This window comes from Lutjanus erythropterus, chromosome 18 (assembly GCF_056507025.1).
Source record: "Lutjanus erythropterus isolate fLutEry1 chromosome 18, fLutEry1.hap2, whole genome shotgun sequence".
In the NCBI taxonomy this organism is placed as follows: Eukaryota; Metazoa; Chordata; class Actinopteri; order Lutjaniformes; family Lutjanidae; genus Lutjanus; species Lutjanus erythropterus.
The window spans coordinates 26,397,341-26,418,288 of record NC_139334.1 but is presented as its reverse complement, the minus strand read 5'-3'; the positions used below and the strand labels follow the sequence as shown (position 1 = coordinate 26,418,288).

General features: G+C 39.9%; 1 protein-coding gene across 1 annotated transcript; it reads right to left on the bottom strand.

The window, feature by feature from the left end:
* Positions 1 to 2,312: 2,312 nt before the first annotated feature.
* Positions 2,313 to 12,021, bottom strand: cdc25b (cell division cycle 25B). The gene is made up of 15 exons (XM_084742402.1): positions 11,457 to 12,021; positions 11,205 to 11,287; positions 10,171 to 10,222; positions 8,541 to 8,582; positions 8,330 to 8,363; positions 7,773 to 7,904; positions 7,180 to 7,299; positions 6,955 to 7,089; positions 6,692 to 6,769; positions 6,372 to 6,560; positions 4,726 to 4,830; positions 4,576 to 4,638; positions 4,344 to 4,442; positions 3,764 to 4,009; positions 2,313 to 3,576 (listed from the first exon to the last, which is right to left on the bottom strand). Exons 1-15 carry the CDS (start codon positions 11,669 to 11,671, stop codon positions 3,436 to 3,438), a joined length of 1,734 nt encoding a protein of 577 aa, XP_084598528.1. The 5' UTR covers positions 11,672 to 12,021; the 3' UTR covers positions 2,313 to 3,435.
* Between the last annotated feature and the right edge of the window lie 8,927 nt (positions 12,022 to 20,948).

Sequence of the window (20,948 nt, the reverse complement as noted above, 5' to 3'; positions counted from 1 at the left end):
CAATCTTCTCATCCAACTCTCATCAAGAAAGAAGATTGGTATATTTCCCAAAACGTCAAACTGTTCTTTTAGTTGAATCACAATTGCAAGACTGTCTACAATTTATTTAAGTCAAATTTTGGAGATTTTAAGAGAGTGAAGACCATCCATCATTTTGAGTGGAGCTAGGAATATACTATGACCATCTTTCATACAAAACCACCTGCCTTCTCACTACAGCTCATCACAACACTGAAATACTTCTTAAGACAACAAACTTTAGAACTCAGCATCAAAAACTAATCTTTAGTTTTGATTTTAAATGTATGGTTTAAGCCTTTTTGGAAGCTACAGTGTCAAACTGACAAAACAAGCAACTCAGAAAGCGCACGCTGTTAAACCTCTGGACAAAAGTTCCAGGGTTTTGCAAAATTTCAAGTTCCCCTTTTTGTCTTTGTTGAAGCTCCAGCTCCTAATTAGACAGGCCCCGTTGCAAAACCTGCCAAGCACTCATCTACATCTTAAAACCAACTGTTGAAGTGGAAAATGAAGCTCCTCTTGAAAGGCCCTTGCAAGTGTTGCATTATGTATGCCTCATGTAAAGGTGCGAGACCCCTTAAACCTCAGCAACCGGCCAATTAATCGCCTTGCTCAGACAAAGGTGGCAAGTGATACGAATGGAATGGACCCATTGACAAATACATGTGAAGATAACTGAAACAGAAATGTGGTTTTCTGATTCTCCTTCCCTTTTCCTGTCTCCCACAAACACTATCCGGTCTGGACTTATTCCCAGGGTTTAGGAAAGATTTAAAGTATCTTCAGTTGAGTTGCACAAGACGACCAACAGACTCTTGTGTCAGCTAGAAACTGTTGGCTGTAAATTAGCCTTTAGAGCTCAATCGGTGGAATGCAAACAAAGGCCTTCCCTCTCTTTCCCATACCCACATGGCCGCGGGGAAACTGCCTGATTTCAAACTTTGGTAAAGTGCCAGAAGGGAGGGAGTCGTGCTTTTGTAACATCCCCATCAGATCGGTCACGTGTTTACAGCACGTGGTGGTGGTGGCTCTGATTTTCTTTTTTTTCCCTCTCCTGCAGCAGAACTGTGACCTCCTGTCAGGACACGTCAGAGAAACGGCCGGCCGCCAGGCGCTGCTCCGCACAACAGATCTACTCCCTCCCACTGCATACAGGAATGTGTGTGGTGTGTGTATGTATGTGCGCTCGGGCACGTGCTGCAGCAGAGAGAGAGAGAGAGAGAGAGAGAGAGAGAGAGAGAGAGAGAGAGAGGGGCCACTCCCAAGGTTGGTCTGAGAGGGAGAATTTGAACAAACAGGAACTGCTCTGTGTGCAGGAAAAGTTGTGTCCCGCCACATGCAGCAGAGACCAAACAAACCGGCAGATGTGCTATTCTTAGAGTTCAAGGATTCAACCGTGGAAAGTTTAGTTTGCACACTGAAGGCCTGTCCGCACCTGAAACACAGCTTTAAATCAAACTGAAGTGACTTGAATCTGGAACGCGGACTGAGATGTAAAGTGGGGCTGCAACAAACAATTTTCATAGTTATTGTTGAAATATGGTATATATGGTCTCATAAAAAACGCTTTGATGCAGAACCTTAGCTGAACTTTAAGGACAAAGATTGTTATGTGCACAATTACTTTCAGGAACATGTAAATTGGCAGATTTAATGCCACTCCAGAGGAGGACAGACTGTGTGACTTTGGTGAAACTGAGAATGAGGTTCATTCTTTTGTTTTGCTGTCTGGCATAAGCTTAAGCATAAACTGAGGACATTTTAGTTGAAGGTAAATCCCTGATTTCTTTTGGTTGGATGACTATGAGAAACTTGAGTTGTGTTTTATAAAGGGAACCTTTTTTGTTGCAGATTTTATTTGTTATGCCTGGCAGAGAAGGCAAAATATTCTGTGTAAGACTGAGCTATGACATGGACTGTAATTTTGTACTGAAAGGAAAATGTTTGAACACTGCAGCTGTATTTGGTGTCATAAACCCATGAAGGTCGGGCACTTTTTGTGCTTGACAGAAATAAAAGGAAATCAGTTAATCAAATCAATTATTTAATTGGTTGACTTTTTAAAGTCATTTTTTAAGTCTATGAAATGTCATAAAATAGTGGAAGGTGCTCAACACATGTTCCAAACACCCACAGTGGATTAAAAATAAGACTTGTACTCAAAGTACATTTTTACACAAATACTTAGAGTCAGGATGCTGCTGTTCTGCATACTGGCTCAGCTCTGTTTGACCTGAACCTTAATTAATATCAATGATAACACCCATTGTTGTTTATCCTATTTCATGTCAAAATGACTGATCTGAAAATGTCTATTTATTGTCCCGATACAGGATCCCACACAAGGATACATTCACAGCACAAAAATGAAATACTCTCAAAAAAAAAAAAAAAAAGATTCTGTACGTCACACTTGAACACACATTGGCTCTTTATTTCAGCAGCTCCCCCACGAGCCTGTACCAAAATATTTAAACCACCCCAATCGTTATAAACTGACATCATTAGTTTTGCAGGAGGGGGGGAGACATTTTCTCTCTCAAAATTAAAAGGACTCAAAGCAAAACAAAGACAGTGTTTTCCTTTAGATCAAAAATCCTCTCACACTTGCTGACCTGCAGCATCAGAAAAATCTCACTGCAAAGTTAACAGGTAGTTGGTTTGCTTTGGTATCTTCTGACCGAGGAACAAAAAAAAGAAACAAAGAGTTAGCTTGTATTGCAACTGATCAGGAAGGAGAAAAGAAAAAAGCTCTGCATTAATCTTATAATTTACAAGTTGTCATTAAAATTTCCAATTTGCATTTTGGGAATAAACAAATCTTTTTGTAAATGGGGGTAAACAACTCATTTAAAAAATTACTGAAAAAAGCAGTATAAAATAGAAGCACCTCACCAATTCAAGTTATTTAAATTAAGTGCTTAAATAAAGGTGGGACATGACAAATGCAAAATAAAAAACAAAAATATCCAGCGAGGAGACTGAAACTTCTGACCTGGCAGTGTGTTTTCGTTGGATTATTGCAATCTGGCAGTGATTTGTGCCGCAAAAGCCAGCCGAATAAAAAAACAAAAAACAAAACAAACAACAATAAAAACGGTAAAACAGGCAGCAGGTCCAAGTGGTTTTTAAAAACGATCACATTGTTTCAGATCACCTTACTGAATTTGTTCACTGCACCACAATGATCATCAGTTCATGTCTCTCCCTCTTTAAATTTGCATAAATAACTAACTTTGCTATAGTTGAATCAAACTTTTTTTTTTTTATAAAATCCCCTTCCGTTGGCTCAATCCAAAAGGTGTTTCCTCATTGGTGGGGCGAGGCCTCGGGCTCTGAGAGGAGTGTGTACTCAGTCTGTTCGGGGGGAGGGGAGGCAGTGTGTTTTGGAGGCAGTTTTAGAGGACGAGGAGGCGCTCACAGCTTCTTCAGCCGGCTGTACATGTCTCTCTTGCTGCGCTCCCCGGCCCAGGTACGACTCTTGAGGCGGAACTTCCTCAGGTCCTCCTTGAAGTCCTCGTGGTGCATGGGCCGGTAGGACTGAGGTTCACATTGTATCTGTGTGGGCAGGAAGAGAACGAGACAAGTTCAAAGGACTGAAGAGCCATCGGGGGGGTTTCATTCAAACAATATCATGTGGGAAGATTACTCACAAAATTCTTATTCTTTGATGAAAAGTGGCTTGAGGCCACAACAAAATTATCCCTTCATGTGACAAAATCAAGTCCAATTTGAGTAAGCTAACCTTAAAGTCGTAGTAGAAATCTTTGTATCCGCCCTTTAGGATGTAGAGTTCGGGGTAGTGGAGTTTGGGATACTCGTTCATGGCGCGGTCACGCTCCCTGACAAAGCGGCACATTCGAGGTCCGCGCTCCGATGAGAACTCGCAGTGGAAGATGATGACGACGCGCTTGTCCGGGCAGGACGGGATGATCGGCGTTTTGAGGAGGAAGTCCTCCACCTGGTCCTCCTGGTGCAGGTTCAGAGCTCCCTGAGATGACAGACAGGAACCCAAACAATTAATTCATAAAGCACAGGAACTGAGGCAGAGAATTTTGAGTTCTAACAAAACTCTGAAATGATGGCAGACATACTGACTAACACAAGTACATGAACTGGTTTAAAAACACCAGTAAATCCTCCATTATCCAGGGGAGCTAGCATCAAACTTTTATTTTATTGCTCTCAGAGACTTGCAGTATCAACAAAGAAACAAAGGCCTCAAAGCTAGCTGTGACTTCTGAGGGGAATTAGAAATATTTGACTGTCATAACATGGATTTTCTTTGTGATTTAATAAAAATGTATTTGGAGATTTTCACTCACCTTGATGTGTCCTCCCTCAAACTCGTAGGGGTAGCGACAGTCAATGACAATAAGTCGCTCCACTAGATGATTAAACTGTCCAGACACAGCTTGTACCATCTGAGCACCACAAAGAACACAATTTATTACTAAATTTTGTCAACTTACATTAGCCAAACACTAAACATTTTGTATTTTGTTCTATTTTCATACACAAACGGGGAGAGAATTCAACAGTCGCGCCTCTACTCACCGTCTCTGGGGTGATGTACTTGAGGTCTTGATGTTTGCCGTCCACTGTGGGTAGTACAAAAGGCTAGAAGAGTAAAGAAGGCAATTGGATTAGAAGAGTAATTTAACATAATTAAGTTATTAGTGTAAGAAACACAGCTGCCTTTCTTACCTTGGTGAAATCTCCTATCAGCTCATTAGAACCGTCCTCGCCGTCCAGCAGCTTTTCAATCTCTGTCTGGCAGAAGGACTTGGACCTGTGGAGCAGGGAGCAGCCCTGGAAGGAAAAGAAAGGAGAGAAGACGTTAAGGAGGCAGTCGAGGAGAAAATTAAGTAATTTGAGATCGGATGTAAAGCCGGTGACAATAGCCGACTCGGCCCCCGAGGATGTTTCAAAAGACATTTCTCCACTTCCACCGAGGAGGTGACAGATGGTCACTTTTTATGCTGCGGTTTTATCCTCGCAGGCCTGCGCTTTTGTTTAAAATCACTTTCTGCATTCCAAAAGGCGATCAAGTGACATCATCACACCAGCTATTAACTCGATATGTGACCGACTCAAAGATCTTTTCAGCCTTCGACTCAAACATTTAAGCTCAACTCTACACCTCTGTTAAATAAGACCCTTTTCAACTAGGAACTGATCAATACTGGATATTGATTTCCGGTTGCCTGTTTAACTGATCTCTTGATACAGCGAGAAACATTTATGACCTGAATTCCCACAGTCCTGTCGCCATTTTGAGAAACAGACAACCGAATATTTTTTTACTTTGTTACATTTGTGATTAGAGGTGCAAAAGTCAAATGAAAGAAATTAGCCAACTATTTTAATAATGTACCACTAATTAGAGTTTTGGGGGTTTTTTTGTTTGTTGACCAAAGAGGCAATCTGTGTTTTGGATATTCGGATGACCATTTCAAGATTTTATAAACTAAACCATAAACAATTAATTCTGACAATGGCAAATGAATCCATAATGAAAACAGTTACTAGCAGCCCAAATAGTAACATTTAAAATACCGCTGTTTCAGTCGGAATCTGAACCAGACAACACTGAATGTGCGTTTGTGTGTTCATCTACTTTACAGACAACGGCAAAGCAAAGTAAGTTGTTTCACTGTGGGGTGAAAAGTTCGACAAATACGTCAACATCACAAATGAATGTGCGAATTTGGAAGGGAGAGAACAGATAAACCAGCAGACAGTGACATACTGGATTCATTTGAGGGATCTGTGAACAACAAAACAACAGCTGTGAAAATTAGTCGATTAGATGTGAACCATTAAATTAAGTGCCAACTACCATGAATCACAGAGTCATTTTTAAATTAGGAAAAAGTTAAAATTCTCTGATTACAGCTTGTAAATGCATGAATATTTTCTGGTTTCTTCACTCCACTATAAAATTAAACTTTGGGTTGACATTAGAGGACACAACCTTGAGCTTTGCAAAACAGGCATCAACTCTTTTTCACCATGTTATGACATTTTATGGACCAAACAACCAATCGATTACTCGAGAAAATGATACAGATTAATTGATAAGGAAGATTATTGCTCATTGTAGGCCTGTATTTTGTACACCAGGAATTAAAAGCTAGACATATTAACTGTTAATACTTGAGATTCAAACTCTGTAAAGTATCAGATAAAACATCAACTACAGAGAATTTTGTTTGTTACTGTAATAACGCTTTTAAACATTTTTATTATTAAGCTGATGTGTAACTGCATACTTTAATTACTAAAAATATAAGTCTTGCCAAACATATTTTCAGTTTTGGTCAATAAAACGTGTCGAGCCCTGGACTCACCGTTCTTGGGGATTCGGGGTTTTGTTCCAGAGTGGTGACCTGCGTTCCTGCCAGGCTGCGTCGCCTCTTCACCCTGACTGGCGTGTTTTCGTCTCGGGAGCAGTCGGGACGCTTCACGGAGGGACGGGACACCGGACTGGGCATGGAGGGGGAGCGAAACAGGCTCCGCGGCCGGCAGCGAATCACAGGCTGAAGGAGACAACAACGATTCAACTCAAAACTCTGTTTGCATTTTGTGAGCTGAAAATAAGATGCCTAATGAAGACGGTATGAATACAACTCTGAAAAGTAACCATTTCAGTTCTTTGATTCACACTTACAGAGTCTTCTGCTGTGCTTTCAGACACCAGCGGGGCGGTGAGCAAGCTGGCCATTCCCATCGGTATCCCTGCGTCGTTCTGTAGGTGGTAAGGCAGTGTTGTCAGACAAATATAGTACGGAAAAATAATATGGATCTTTAATGTAAAAGTATGATCTCCTGAATTCTCCCACTGCAAGGAGTTTTTTCAGATATTCTCAGAGGGATTCAGGAAATTTCCAGCTGAGAAATGTAATTCATGTCTGTTAGGTGATGAGGCCTCACCTCCATGTTGTCATCAAGGACGTCCAGGAAGCCGTCGTCTTCGTCGTCGTTTAGAGACGAGGTGAGGGAGGAGCGTCTCAGGAACATGGGGCTGGAGTCAAAGTCAAGCTGCTGGACTGGAGGAGGTGAAGAGAGCTGGACAGGGGAGAAAAAAAGATGAGGAGAGTTAGCATCTTTCTAGGACAAGTTCAAGCGCCGAAATGCATCCTTCACATGTTTACACACCATGAGGGCTGGCGCTGAGCTGGGACGGCGGGCGAACGCTTCCTTTAACTGGCCGCTGTTGAAGGAGCGCACGCGGCTCCGTGAGACCGGCTTGGTTGGTTTCTTGAATTCGAAGCCCTCCTGAAACAAGAAACATTTTTACAGAGTGAATCGATGATTTTCAAAGTTAATTTTTCAAAGTAACTCAATCTGTTGCTGTACGACAATATTTCTGCAGGCATTCATTATCTGTTAAACCGTAAGTGTATGTGAGTGACAAAATAAAACCCTAACATTATTCAAAACTTTAAGCCAAATGATGAAATGCCTTTGCCAAGGCAACAATTTGGCTTTCTAAGTATTTCAGATAGTTACAGTCAGATTTTGAACATATATCTATTCCAATAAAGTAGTATCCTATAGCATAGTAAAGTGCTTGCAATAAAAAAAAGAGGAAATTTTGATTTTGTTTCATATTTGTAATTTAAACGTGTTATGGTAATTCATTTATTTCTTCAACGACTACAAACCGACTGAAAATATCTCAAATGTGTGCACATGGATTTTGAGTTGTATTATGTTCACAGGAACCACCGACAAACTACAGCACTGACCTCTGGCATGTTCTCCTTGTTTTCGCATTGAGAGGAGGCCATGATTTGGGAGGGTTGTTGGCCGAATATTCCGTAGCGGTGAGAATCTGTTTCCTGTCCCTTCAGAGACGGACTGACTGACTGGAGGTGGAGCTGAGGGAGGAGAGAAGAGGGGATCCAGTCAGCAACCGTAAACCAGCTGACCTGTGGTTAAGTTTACACCGTTTCAACTTATTAAATATGAAAAATTGGCCCCAGGACAAAATTATGTTGTCTAAACCGAGCTGCAAGTTTGATGTTTATTTTATTATGATGCTTAAAAGTCAGTTGGGATTCTTAAAAAAAACAACAACAACAACTTAATTCTCCTATCCCTTGTCTGTTTCATGATTCTTTTGTGTTAAACTCCTCTGGAGGGATATTCTGAAATGGGATTATTTGTCCTTTTTGGATGTTTGACAGCCTGATTAAGAACAATTCTTACAGCATCTGTCAGCCCTGAACATCTGCCAAAGAAACTTGACTAATTAAAATAATACAAGCAGGACTGTAAACAAAAACACAACAAATCTGCTTACTGGCAATGAGTTGATTCTTCGAATTGGCATTTTCCTGTAATGGATAGAAAAGAGGAAGGAACTGAAGTCAGTACAAATCAAATTAACACTCAGACCGTTTTAATTTGAGGAGTTAAAGACTCCCTGGAGAGCAATATGCTTCAAATCAGGAGAGGCAATAACATCCCACACCAGTTAATGATTTTAGGTTACTGACTAGAGAGCGACTTACTCGTTGACAAGTCTGCTCGACTGTTGAATGGCCTTTTCAAATCTGTAACAGAAAACATGACAAATCAACCAAAATTAGTCGAAAAAGGTTTGAAATATAAACATATTTCAACTGTGTGCGAAAAAAAGATGGGGCTGCGACTAGGGGTGTCACAATTTTAACTGTAAACAGAGAATTGATTGCAATGATCATTCGAATTTAATAATCATAATCAAAGGCAGAATCAGACATTCACCCAGTAAATTTATTCTCTCCTTCCCATGTATGGCACATGTCCAAACCTTAAAGATAATACAGCTTTGTGTGATAGCACACATGATACCATGTCTTTTTAGAGAAGAATTTGAAAAAGTAAATGACAGTAAGGGCATAGATTCAGGAAAGAGAAGCAAAGAGAAGCAGTGGATCCTTACATTAAAGAGCAAATGTTAAACATTTTTGCTTGAAAAATGAGTCAAACAACTAATTGATTATCATATTGTTTACAACTAATTGTTGCAGCTCTATTTCAGCCACAATGAAGAGTAACATCTTAAAATAAAATCTGAGAAAGAAAAGTGTCTGTAAGGCCTCACTGCCAGTCAGAGAACACCTTGCGCTCATAAACTACAGAGACAAAGAACCTGCAGCTCTATTGAGAGAAGTGAGAGGAACGGTTGGACTAGAGGAAGTTGGTTGAATGCAAAGAGGCAAGAGGTGGTCTTTGCTCTGGAGTGATGCCCACCTGTATGCTAAATGAGTGGAGAGCTCAATGTTTGGGGGGAGGGAGTTCAGAAGAAGGGATGCAGAGATCAGCTAATCTACCATATGCCTGCTGGAGCCAACGCCGCCAACCCCTTTTCTGCAAGGGCCCTTTGTTTGTCGAGGAGAGAGCGTGTCCCATTCAATGCAGACCAGAAGAAGAGGGGGGCAGTTGTTCTGTGGGGGTGCCCTCATTTCAATCACCCTGACGCAGAAAAAACTCCAGCCCCCCTTTTACTATTGAAATAACACTGCATAGGAAGAGTGTGCCAAAACCCAGAGGGGGTGGGCTATCAATAAACCCAAGCGCGGGGCACGTCCACCCCCAGCCTGAAGAGTCCTAGCAACCGAGCAGCTGTAAAGGAGGTGAATGAGGTCTTGAGGACCAAATGCTGCTGTAAAGGAACTCGCACATCAGACGGCGACAGATGTCTGCAGAGACTCGCCCAACTGAGAATTAAGAAAAGGGCCACCCAAGATTAGCAAGACATGGGTATGCAGACAAACTGATCAAGATAACCAGTCCTTGTGCTGACAAGGGTTTTAACAAACTAGTCTTAATGTTTAGGATCACTTCTGCACAACAACTATTAGCCAATTCCATAAAATTCAATGCATTTTTCACTTGGTAACTTAAAGAAAGTTACATCCTAAGCGTTCCCTTATCAGCTAATCTTCTTAGCAAAATGAGTGAAGCTGCCACCTTAAAGCTAACGGTAGAAACTATAATCCTACAGATGAGAAATTGTGCTTGGCTCAGCTGAGCCCAAGCGCAGGGTGGAGGCTGGGGGGAAAGGAGGAGGTGGTGGTGGTAGTTGGGGGTAGGCCGAGGGGCACATCTCACAGGCTGATTGATTAGAACAGACATGATGAGGACAGTGCAACTTACGTGTCCTCCATTTCAACAGCATCCATGGGGCTTGGGGGATCCATGCCGAGGCCTAGAGAAAAGAGATTTGTGTCACAGATCAATATAAGCATCAGGTGGCACAGCACAGGATGAGAAACTGGCACCAACAACCAGCTGAATACCAATGGATTACGACTAGGGCTGCAAGTAATCATTACTGATAATCTGTCAATCACTTTTTTGATCGATTTCTGAGTCGTTTGTTGCATAAAATGTAAGAAAATGTTGATCCTTTCGACACAAGCCTGCAGCTAGCTATTATTTTCAAGATTCATTGATTACACAGTAAAAATCTAATTTCCGAATCCAAAGTGACATCTTCAAATAGCTTCTTCGGTCAAACCAAAAGAACCATCTTTTACCATCATAAATTACAAAGAAAAACAGCAAATTTACACTTTTAAGAACCTGGATCCAGCTGATATTTTGACTTTGTTTGAATAATGTCTGAGAAAAAACAAAATTTTCAAAATTGCAGGCAGCTAATTTTCTGATGATCGACTAATCAATTAACTGACTAATCGTTGCTGCTTTAGTTTAACAAAGCCCACAGATATTCAGTTTACTGTCAAAGAAGACTAAAGAAACCAGGAAATATTAAAATTTGAGAAGTTTAAATCAGAAAGTTTTAGTATAAAATGCCACAAATTTAAATCCCACTGATCTGAATCATCTAAACCAATTTAGACATGCTAGATAGATACAGAGGGCGACTAATTTAATAGTTGACAAATAACACATTTATCACCTAATGCAGCTCCAATTAGGACTATTTGGCATTCTGAAGTAAGATAATAACAGAATTGTTCAAAATTAATGTTTTGTTGATCAATTAATCAATCCATTGTTGTAGCTCTAAAAAACAACCATTAACTATAGTAATTATGACATGACCACATCTAAAGTTAAGGGCATGACTTAAATCAGATGCTCTACATGTACATTAGGCCCTCAGGCATCAGTTCTAACAGCATCAATTAGCACAGACAATAGCTTTTCAGAGGGGGGCTCACCAGCATCAGATGAGACGTCAGAAGCAAAGGAGGGAACCTTCTCAAGGGGTGCATGTTTTCTCCTTTTGGGGGTATCACATTGGCTACATGAGAAAAAGATTAACAAGGAAATAAATTAGTGATGTGGACAGTAAACCAGACTTTGCATGCTAAGAAACTGTTGGAATAAATTAAGTCCAAGGCCAGCAAAAACAGCAGCTCCAGTTAGTTTATACAGATAGATGTAATAATAGAAACTATTAATATTAATACCCTCCGAGTCCAGCCCAATTGTTCATGTCCTGAGCCAGATTGGTGACAGGAGACAGCACCGTCGCGGGTCCAGGGGTGAACAGGGTCCTGCAGTGCGTGTTCTTGGTGCTCAGCTCGGGCAGAGAGAGCGAGGAAAGGCCAGGGATCCCATCGGGCCTACTCTTCAGAACGGTGTTTACAGGACTGGTGCTGCCGAAAACATGAGCCGACTCCATCTTTAAGCTGTCCAATTTGTATTAATCCTGCAAACGGTATTTGTTTTGCGGTAGTTTTGAAGTGACGGTTTGAATTTCGGGTCGGAACTTTAGCAAGACGGTACAAACTTGAAGCTAACCCGAAGGCTAACCATTCAGGTAGCAACTATTTAAGAAAACAACAAACATTCCAAACATTTACGATCCGAAAGACCGGCTGGAAGTGACTCGGCGGTTCCGTCCGTGTGGAGTAAAACTTTGATTCAGTCTTGCTACAAGAAAGTACTAAAGCGACATAGTTGTTGTTTCTGTCAGAGAGCTGTAGCACAGCGATACTCCCTCTCTGACAGCCCCCTGGTTTCTGAGAAAAAGAGACTGGAGCTGCTTGTATTTATGTTCAAAATAGAAGCTCAGGAGCGCCAATCTTTCAACCAATCAGCGCGGTTGTTACATCCAGTTGACCAATCAGAGCGCGGAACGACACCCCGCTGTTGTGATGTCACCGGATGGGGGAGAAGAAGAAGGAGGATGTGACACAATCCTTTAAATTTTTCATCTTTTTTCTCAGATATCTTTTGTTCTCAGCTGTGGGCTCTAATTTTCATCAATTAACAATCAAAATAGTATATTATTTACTGATGAACATACCTGCTTTATAGTGTTTTTATTTTATATTTGTGGAGTAAGATTTACTTGACTGCTGGTAGGAAATTTTGGGGAAAATGAACAAAACAGGACAGAGTTTTGCAAAATCTCTCTTAAATTACAAAATGGCTGCCCTGCAAGTCTGTATGTCCACAAATATAAACATTATACAAATTTACAAATAAACAAATTTGTAATTCATCAAGTCATTCACATGTGCAAGCTTGCATCATTTTGCATAATTGTCACAGGATAAATAGATCAAACTTATAGCTTCACAAGACTGCATGTAATTCTACAAATTAAGAAACTTCAAATAATCTAAACCTATTCACACAGGCAAGGAAAATCTAAGATTATTGCTAAACTGAATTTATATATAGATAAATAAGAAAAAAGAAAGAAGGAAGCTTTTTCCTCTCATCTTTGCAGCATTTTGGTAAAGCACACTGTGACCACTGAGTGCATTAATGCTAACTTCTAACAGCAGCCAAGCTCAATGTGCCTCCCACACAATGTGACTCAGACAAAAGAAATCAGTTTTTCATTGATGTAATACTCAGTGCTTCCTTCCTGCTGTTTTTTTCCATTTCTGTCCCTCCAGCGTTCACATTCTTCTAAACTCATGAATGTTTTTAACTAACCAGCCTCATGTACTGAGAGGTTAACTGTGATAAATGCTGCTTGCTGTTTTTGAATATGTATGTGTGTGGTTTGCATTTTTTTTTTTTTTTTTTTTTTTGCGGGTGCATGTATGAGCTGGTGTGGGGTGAGCAGGTTTTAAGGTTTCAGTCATTGTTTCCTACATCACACATCACTCCCATCCTGTGTCTAATGTGAGAAAAATGGCAATTTAAGTCCCAGAAACCACGTAGAATAGAGCTAACATATGTCACAAATGTCTTTTTCTACAAAGAAGGAAACAAAACCATCCACACTGTTAGTATACATTAATTTAAATCAGAACAAATCAGAATTACAATCAGCTTTATTGGTATGTGTACAAGGAATTTGACTCTAGTGATTCAGTTAAACCTCTTTAATTCCTGTCGCATTTGAAACCTTGTTCCACTTTCCCCTGTCCTGTTTCCTGTACTTAGATATAATATGTGCTATAGCGGTCTATGCTGAAAAGAAAATCAAATTTTGAAGACAGTTAAACAATTCCTGACCTGTAAAAGTGTCATATAGTGGTCAAATCTTGAGTTACCTGATCTTAGCGAAATGCCAGCAAACTAACTAGCTAATCCACATCAATCATTAGCTATCGAGTTAAATTTCATAGCAAACGTAGCTGATCTGCATCAATTGTTAGCTAACTAATTACATTTGATGGCTAATTTTGTCAAACACAATCTAACTAGCTAGCTCATCTACATCAATATAGCTAGTTACATTTCATAGCTAATGTTAGCGGAACACTATCTAACTAGCTAGCTAATCTGGGGTTTTGTTCTGTAGTAATTAGTAGCTAATTGGCAGCTAATTTCAATCATTAGTTAGCTGGTTAGCTAGCATTTTACTCATATTAGCTAACTTAAGATGTGACTGTATATTTCACTTTTATAGCAACATCTTTTAAACATCTTCAGATCTTAGAATATGTTTTTTGTTCCACCAGGTACCATGTTGGCTAAATTGTTATTGCACAGTCCCAAAGGGGACGGAACTTAAAAAGGGTTTCAATGTACTTTCACAGGAATAAAATAGACACACAGCTAAAACAAGGGCAACAAAGCATAACAAATAAAAGAAATGAATAGAGAGGACTGTTACAAGAATATGAATATAAGAATATGAAATAGGTTGTGGAAGTATATACTATATAAGAAGCAACAGCAATCAACAACATAAAGAAAAACTCTATGTACAAGTCAAATGTTTGTACGTTGTCAACATTACAAATAGTGCAAAAAAAAAAAAATGTTCTGATGACTTGCTGTGAGCGTCACCTACAAGCTTCTTCTTCAGGACTCCATTTTGAAAGTTTGAACTCTGCAAACAGACACCAAACCTTGTGTTACTAAAGTCAAACACAACACAGCTGACCAACAGACACACACCTGCCTGTAACTAGTTCGACCAGACGGCTGAGGCAGCCCAACTGACAAAACCAGACACGTTACCAGTAAAAACACTTCATTATTGTTGCCTTAAGTTTATGTGAAATTTGTGCTTGTGGTTCTGCAACTTTTACTCAAGTCACTGCTGGATTCATTTTAAAATTCTTTCAGCAGAAGTTTATTTCTCATGGAAAGTCGTCACTGTGTTTACAATGCTGAATGTGCAGTTATGTGCAATTCAGAGTGTGATATCTTATCAAGTAGGCGGCACCCACTTTAGCACAACAACAGATCTTTAGTATTCCAGCGAGAAGCTCTTTCAGTATCATTTTGACAAACCTGTAGTTGTAGTCATGGGGGTGTACTGACCTTTGGCTTGTAGAGGAGCCACTGTTCACCGGAACAGTCTGTATTCAGTTAAAGTATCTGTGTGTGATTGGCATCACGAATGTAAATGAAGTTTAATGAACTTCCCTGGAGAGGTACGAGTGCAGGCCTGTGACTCCGGGCTCCACACCCCACATCTGAAAAGAAGAGACAAAAAGGAGGGGGGCAGAAAGACAGTTTGACTGACCTCAAATAAAACCTCCTCGAACCTCCCGATGTAACACCTCCTGTTCCCACCAAACCTGCGCTGACGCCCCACTGCCAACCAATTTCCTCTTTACAGAAGCTCACGCCAACAGACACAAACACAAATAACGAGGGGGCAAAATTCACACTGCAGTGACGTACTGAAGCTAATAACAGTACCATGAAAAAACAAAACAATCAAAACAAAATAATCTGGAAAGTCTGCCTGCAAAAAATCTTGTGATAAATAAGGGACAGTTTGATATTTTAGGGAAATAGTACATTTTATTGACGAGAGAGTGAGATGATAAGCTTAATAGCACTCTGCATCGTATGAAGCTACAAGCTAGCTACCTCATATAAAACCACAACTCAAAAAAGATATGATATATTAATTAGTAACATTTAGATCCTAGATTCTCAAACTGTGGTATGTGTACCACTGGTGGTACACAGATGAATGTAAAATGAAGTTAATTCATTTAAAAACAAAATGCTGTCAAAATACTATAAAAAAAAAAATAGAATGAAAATATATAAAATGTTAGATGCCTGAAATGCAATTTAAAATAAGTTTTGTCCTTCCTGTGAAGTGGACGACAGTGAACCGAGTGGATGCTTAAGAAGCGCACTGAAGAGTCCCGCTAGCACAAAATGATGCAAAAAGAATAAGGTGGTATTTGTAGAGCTCAGCATTTCCTGAAGTGGTACACAGTGTAAAAAGTTTGAGAAACACTGATTTAGATTTTTTCTTTTTTCCTCGGCCACACTGGCCAGTTTCACCCTGCCTCTGGTATGCCAGGCTAAGCTAACTACCAGCTAGCTGTAGCTTTACATTTAGTGATACAAGTTTCTGTTGTTTCAGTCTTGTCTAAATTTTGATCTGTATCAACCACAAAAAACTGCAATAAAACTCAAATCCTTGACTAAAACCAGGACACACACAAATAACAAGGAGGCAAGATTCACAATTCATTGATGGACTAAAGTTAATAATGGTACCATGAAATACAAAACCAGTATCCAAGATCATTTGGTATGGTTTTGAAGGATCATATTACCCCGGGTTTTGTTTGTCTTTAACTTTTTATGTACTCTCTCATGATTGGTTATAGTATTCCAGAGTTGGTTAGTAATCTAACAGAGTCTAAAGTAAATATTGGTCGTTATATTATTATTATGACCTGACTCAAGAGGCAACAACAAAAGAGAGACACACCATGGATAACATTTAACAAAGAGTAATCTATTAATTCAAAATAAACTTAATTAGAACAAATCAAACTGCAACTCGAGCACTGAACAACATGGGATGTGGAAATCGGTATAATCAGTGGTGGGTGACGAGTGAAGGAGTAAAGGAAGTGCAGGTGTTGTAAAGTGCAAAACAAATCATAAATAAAACTAAGGAAATGCTGTCACACAGCTAAATGTGGTATTTTTTGCAGCTTGGCACTACAACAGCTTTGCAGTGCAATTCACTTTCACACCGCTGTTGTAACTATGGTCCCCACGGACAGCTGTACATTTGCATTTGTTGACAAGCTTAAGGATAACAAGCACCGCTGCCGGTGGAAGATATGATGCGTTCCACCTCAGAAGTTGGAGCTGGAAATGATGTCACACCCAAGTTGATCAAACCTAGTACAACAGGGGGGAAAAAACTTTTTTTGGGCTTGATCAAAACACATTATGCTGCATTTTTCATATACAAACACCATAACAACATGTGCATAGATCGATAGAACCGGGACAGACTGATTTAATGAGACACAAAAGACAGAAGTCCAGATAAAGAGCTTTCACTACTGCTGATGCGTGGAGCAGCCATCTTGGATTTTGAAGTTGGTGTTGGTGAGGTTCGGAAATCGCACTTTAGGGGATGATCCAGTCGAAATTCCCAACTAGAGACTCGGAAATTCTTCCCAGTTCCCAGCTCACATGGAACACACCAGTAGCATGGGGGTGCATTTCCAGAGAGACTGGCTTACCGAGGGGCAGGGGTGCTTATTATGGGATGACACTAGCAAAGCTTATATACATGGTTTGCAAAGCATAGCCAGAGTATGTGTTTAATCAAATAAAATGTTGTAAGCAACATGATATAGTCTCGGCTAAACTACATATTTGCTTTAAGCACTAGAACTTGTAATCACTTTAGTATGGTCCTTTAAAACCAACACTTTCACCAACCAGCCCCTGCATACAGTACGCTGACATGCTGCTATAAAAAGAAAATAAAGTTCATTTCTGCAGTGTTTGGCACAATCTTATCTGTATTTATTTCACAGTGTGACTCACTTAAACAAACAGTGTGTAGGTCTCTGCTCAGTTTGTTGTGTTGGACTGTAATAACCTGTAATTGATGAACTCACCGCTCAACAGTCGCAGCTGTTTTCAAACCCTCCGTTTACAGCTGTTGGTGGGCGTAGCAACAGGGGAAGGAGGTCTTTACACAAACACGCGTTCAAAGACAGTAGCTGCCCAGCATAGTTTTGTAGGTGTGAGGCACCATTCTCAAGGTGACCTTTGTGTTTGACTACAGCAGCTACAGAAAATGTAACTGAGTTTGGCCACTTTCTTGCAGGAAATAACAAATATTCAATGTCTTGCTCCAATTTAGTTTTGTCAATATAGAAAACCTCTGAATTCATCTGTAGACTCTCATCTGACTTCAACTCTCCACTAAAACCAGCATAAATCTGTGCTATTGCAGACATTCAGAAAAAAATGAAGTAGTTTTGTAAGTTGCATTAAGTGCAAAGAGAATAAAATTTTGATTTCAGGTTTTCAAGTGGAGTTTCTGCAGCTCTTCTTCTGCAGGAGGAAGTAATCAGATCCTGCTACGTAAAAGTACCACAATTTAAAAATGCCACAAGTACCAGCCATGCATTTAAATGACTAATTAAGCAGAAGTTTAAAAAGAAAAGCACTCAAATTATCAACAGTAACTACTCATAACGCAGCAAAATGAGCCCTGTCATATATAACATAACATAACATGATATGTAATAGGTCATATTAGTATGGTGCACTGACTATGACAGAGTGGAATGGTTGTTTAATTATAATGCTTAAAATCTGGCGACATTTGTGAGTAATTTGTGTAGTATTATTTGTAATCTACTGTATGTTGTTACTGTTTTTTCTAAATAATGGTGTCTTGTTTGGACTCAGCACAACAATAATCAAATCAATCAATTGCTGTGTATTACTATAATTTAATCATTGAAAATGCATAATATTTTATACATTGAAATATTTTGCATGTACATCTTTGATACACAATTTCTGCTGAAACATAATCGAGTGTGAGTTATAAACTGGCAGAAAATAGAAATACTGGACGACTGACAGACAACCTAAACCTCAGTGCAGGGTGCTGATGGGAGAACGGTTGATGGGTGTTTGATTGGGCACTTACTTGTACATTTGCATTTGTCTCATCTGGAAATGTAGTGACGCCACAGCATTAACATTGACACTAGTTCAAAGAGGTCATTAACACAGACATTCAGCCGTGCAGCTACATCAGAGATCACCAGGCTGTCACATGGACAGAGGAGACAGTTTACAAACTGATGACACCACGATTTGCCTAATTAACATCACGGGCTGCCGATGTCTCAGAACTTTATGCTGCAGCAGAGTAATGATGTGTTTCCTCTGTGGTGTTATTACAGATATTTATGATCTCCGCTCCACCACAGGAGCGAGTTACAGCGTGCACTGGGCCAACGGCGGCTAACTGACTCTATGATCCATCGTCGGTTTCACAATTTATGTGTCAAGATCCCTGCCAAAAGGTTGTCACATTTGCCATAAGCCATTTATTTTCGCATTGTAGTTCCACCCCTGTGTAAGCCAGAATTAGCTCTGTGGTTCACAAAATAAAAGCACGAGTAAACTCTCTGCTGTCCGATCAGAGTTTAGCTCATAAAACCCTCTGACTGTAACGGCTTTCTGTGATAACTGAGTGAGTAAATAATTACAAATCTATAAAGCAACTTTCAATCCCAGATAAAATGTTGATGATGACGCTTGATGATATCAAAGGTACTTTGACAAAGTGTCAAAACACAGTTAAACCTGGTGGTATTTTGTTTAAAGCACTAATGCTTCACTTCTTTTTTTTTTTTTTTTTTTACATGTTTTTTCAGCATTTTTTGTATTTTGGAAAATGTTTATTTGCATTCTTGTACAAGCTCATAGAAGATGATGGATACCATTTTGATGTTGGTGATGTAAAAACGAAGGTAGAGCTAAGCATGGAAGCAAGGGAACTAGCTAGTCTGGCTCTTTCTGATTTAAATAAAAGTGTTCACAATGTTTTGCCAACATTTCTGCACCAGATCAGTTTGCAAATGCTGAATGTTTTTTTCCCTGCTGCTGGTTTGCCAGGCTAATCTAATCACCAGTTAGCTGTAGCTTTACATTTATTGAAATGTGTAAGTTTCTTTTGTTTCAGTCTTTTCTAAATTTTGGCAATATATATGCCACAAAAACTGGATTGAAACTCTGCAGTCAGTGTTGCAGTGGTGGCCAATATCCTCTTTTGGTTTACCGTAGGCTACTGACAAAAAAACATAATGTTTTGGCAACATATCTGCATCGGCTTTGTTTTGCTAAATTTTATCTTCTCATCTAAGTCTCAGCAATTAGGAGAATATATTATATTTCTCTAATCCACGCCACTCTCAGGTCTGTAAACTAAGTGCTAGGCTACAGTTAGCCAGCGATTGATAACAGCTTAATAACAAGACATTCCACAACTGACTTAGTGAGACACAAGTGCTAATAAACAGCTTTACTACTGCTGACGTGTAGAGCAGCCATATTGGATTTTGAGACATCATGAGACATCATACAGACATGAGACCTAACTCTCAACAAGAAGGACAGTAAGCACATTTCCAAAAAAGCCAAACTATTTATGTAACTACTAGACTATGTAACTACAATGAAAAATAAAATAAAGTCCCAGTGTATAGCTTTCCTGTTGGCAGAAATTCCTCATCACAGGATATCTGGTTTCCCGCCAGCAGATAAGAGGATTTTCAAGATAAGCTTTTGCAAACTAAGCTGATATGTTGCCAAAAGATTCTGTTTCTTGTCGGCATAGAAAGCCAAGAAAACTCAAATAAACTCTTTAGTTTTCTTGCTGTAAACCAAAGGATAATGTAGCTCTAAAAGTTGGCATGTCTTTTATTAAGTCTTCTGATACAGGCCTGTCTTGCTTCGGGTCAAGGATCTGAGTTTCATTCCAGATTTTGTGGTGGATGCGGGTCAGGATTTAGACAGGACAGAAACAAAAGATATTTACATTGGATAAGTATGCTGATACATGAGAGAGCATGAGGATAATATGGATTGACTGTAAGACATTTGGCATGGGAGCAATTTTAATTTTGCACAGAAACATGCAGGCAAACTCAGATTTATACATTTATAAATTTAAAAACATACAAAATGATCATGTTCTCGTGGATGTCCTGCTTTAACGAAGCTGCACCACGATGGTTTAATATGTAACGACAGAAGCTTTTCTTCTTCTGTGTGTCTTCAGACGTTCACAGAGGACTGAGGGACGTGTGTTTGCATGGAGACGGTCAGTCAGCTGCTGCTTCCCCCCACTGCCTCCCTGGTGTTCATCCATACCATTGTTCCCTCTTATTGTCTCCACTAGTGTCAATGCAGACTCTCCCTTGGCATAGGTCACCCCTTCACTGGTCAACCACCCCCCGCCACACACACACACACACACAAACACACACACACACCTCGAGGCTCAGGTCGAGGAAGAAGAAGAAGAAGAAGAAGAAGGAGCACACATCTGCTGGTGGAGGAGGCCCGGCAGCTGACAGATGGACAACAACACAGAGGGAGAAGACTCGAGCCTCTGGCCAGGAATTCTGGAGGGAAAGACAGACAAAAGACGAGGAGGGGACGAAGACGGGAGGCTGTGGTGGATGTATATGTGGGGGTTAAAGAAAGGAAGGAGGAGGAGGAAGTTAATA

Bases quoted from the DNA above. Each gene is read 5' to 3' on its own strand.
- cdc25b (XM_084742402.1), bottom strand. From the start codon at position 11,671: ATGGAGTCGGCTCATGTTTTCGGCAGCACCAGTCCTGTAAACACCGTT. The intron at 11,288-11,456 runs GTATTAATATTA...TTTCTCATGTAG, and splicing joins AATTGGGCTGGACTCGGAGG to CCAATGTGATACCCCCAAAA. The intron at 6,770-6,954 runs GTGAGGCCTCAT...TACCACCTACAG, and splicing joins TCCTTGATGACAACATGGAG to AACGACGCAGGGATACCGAT.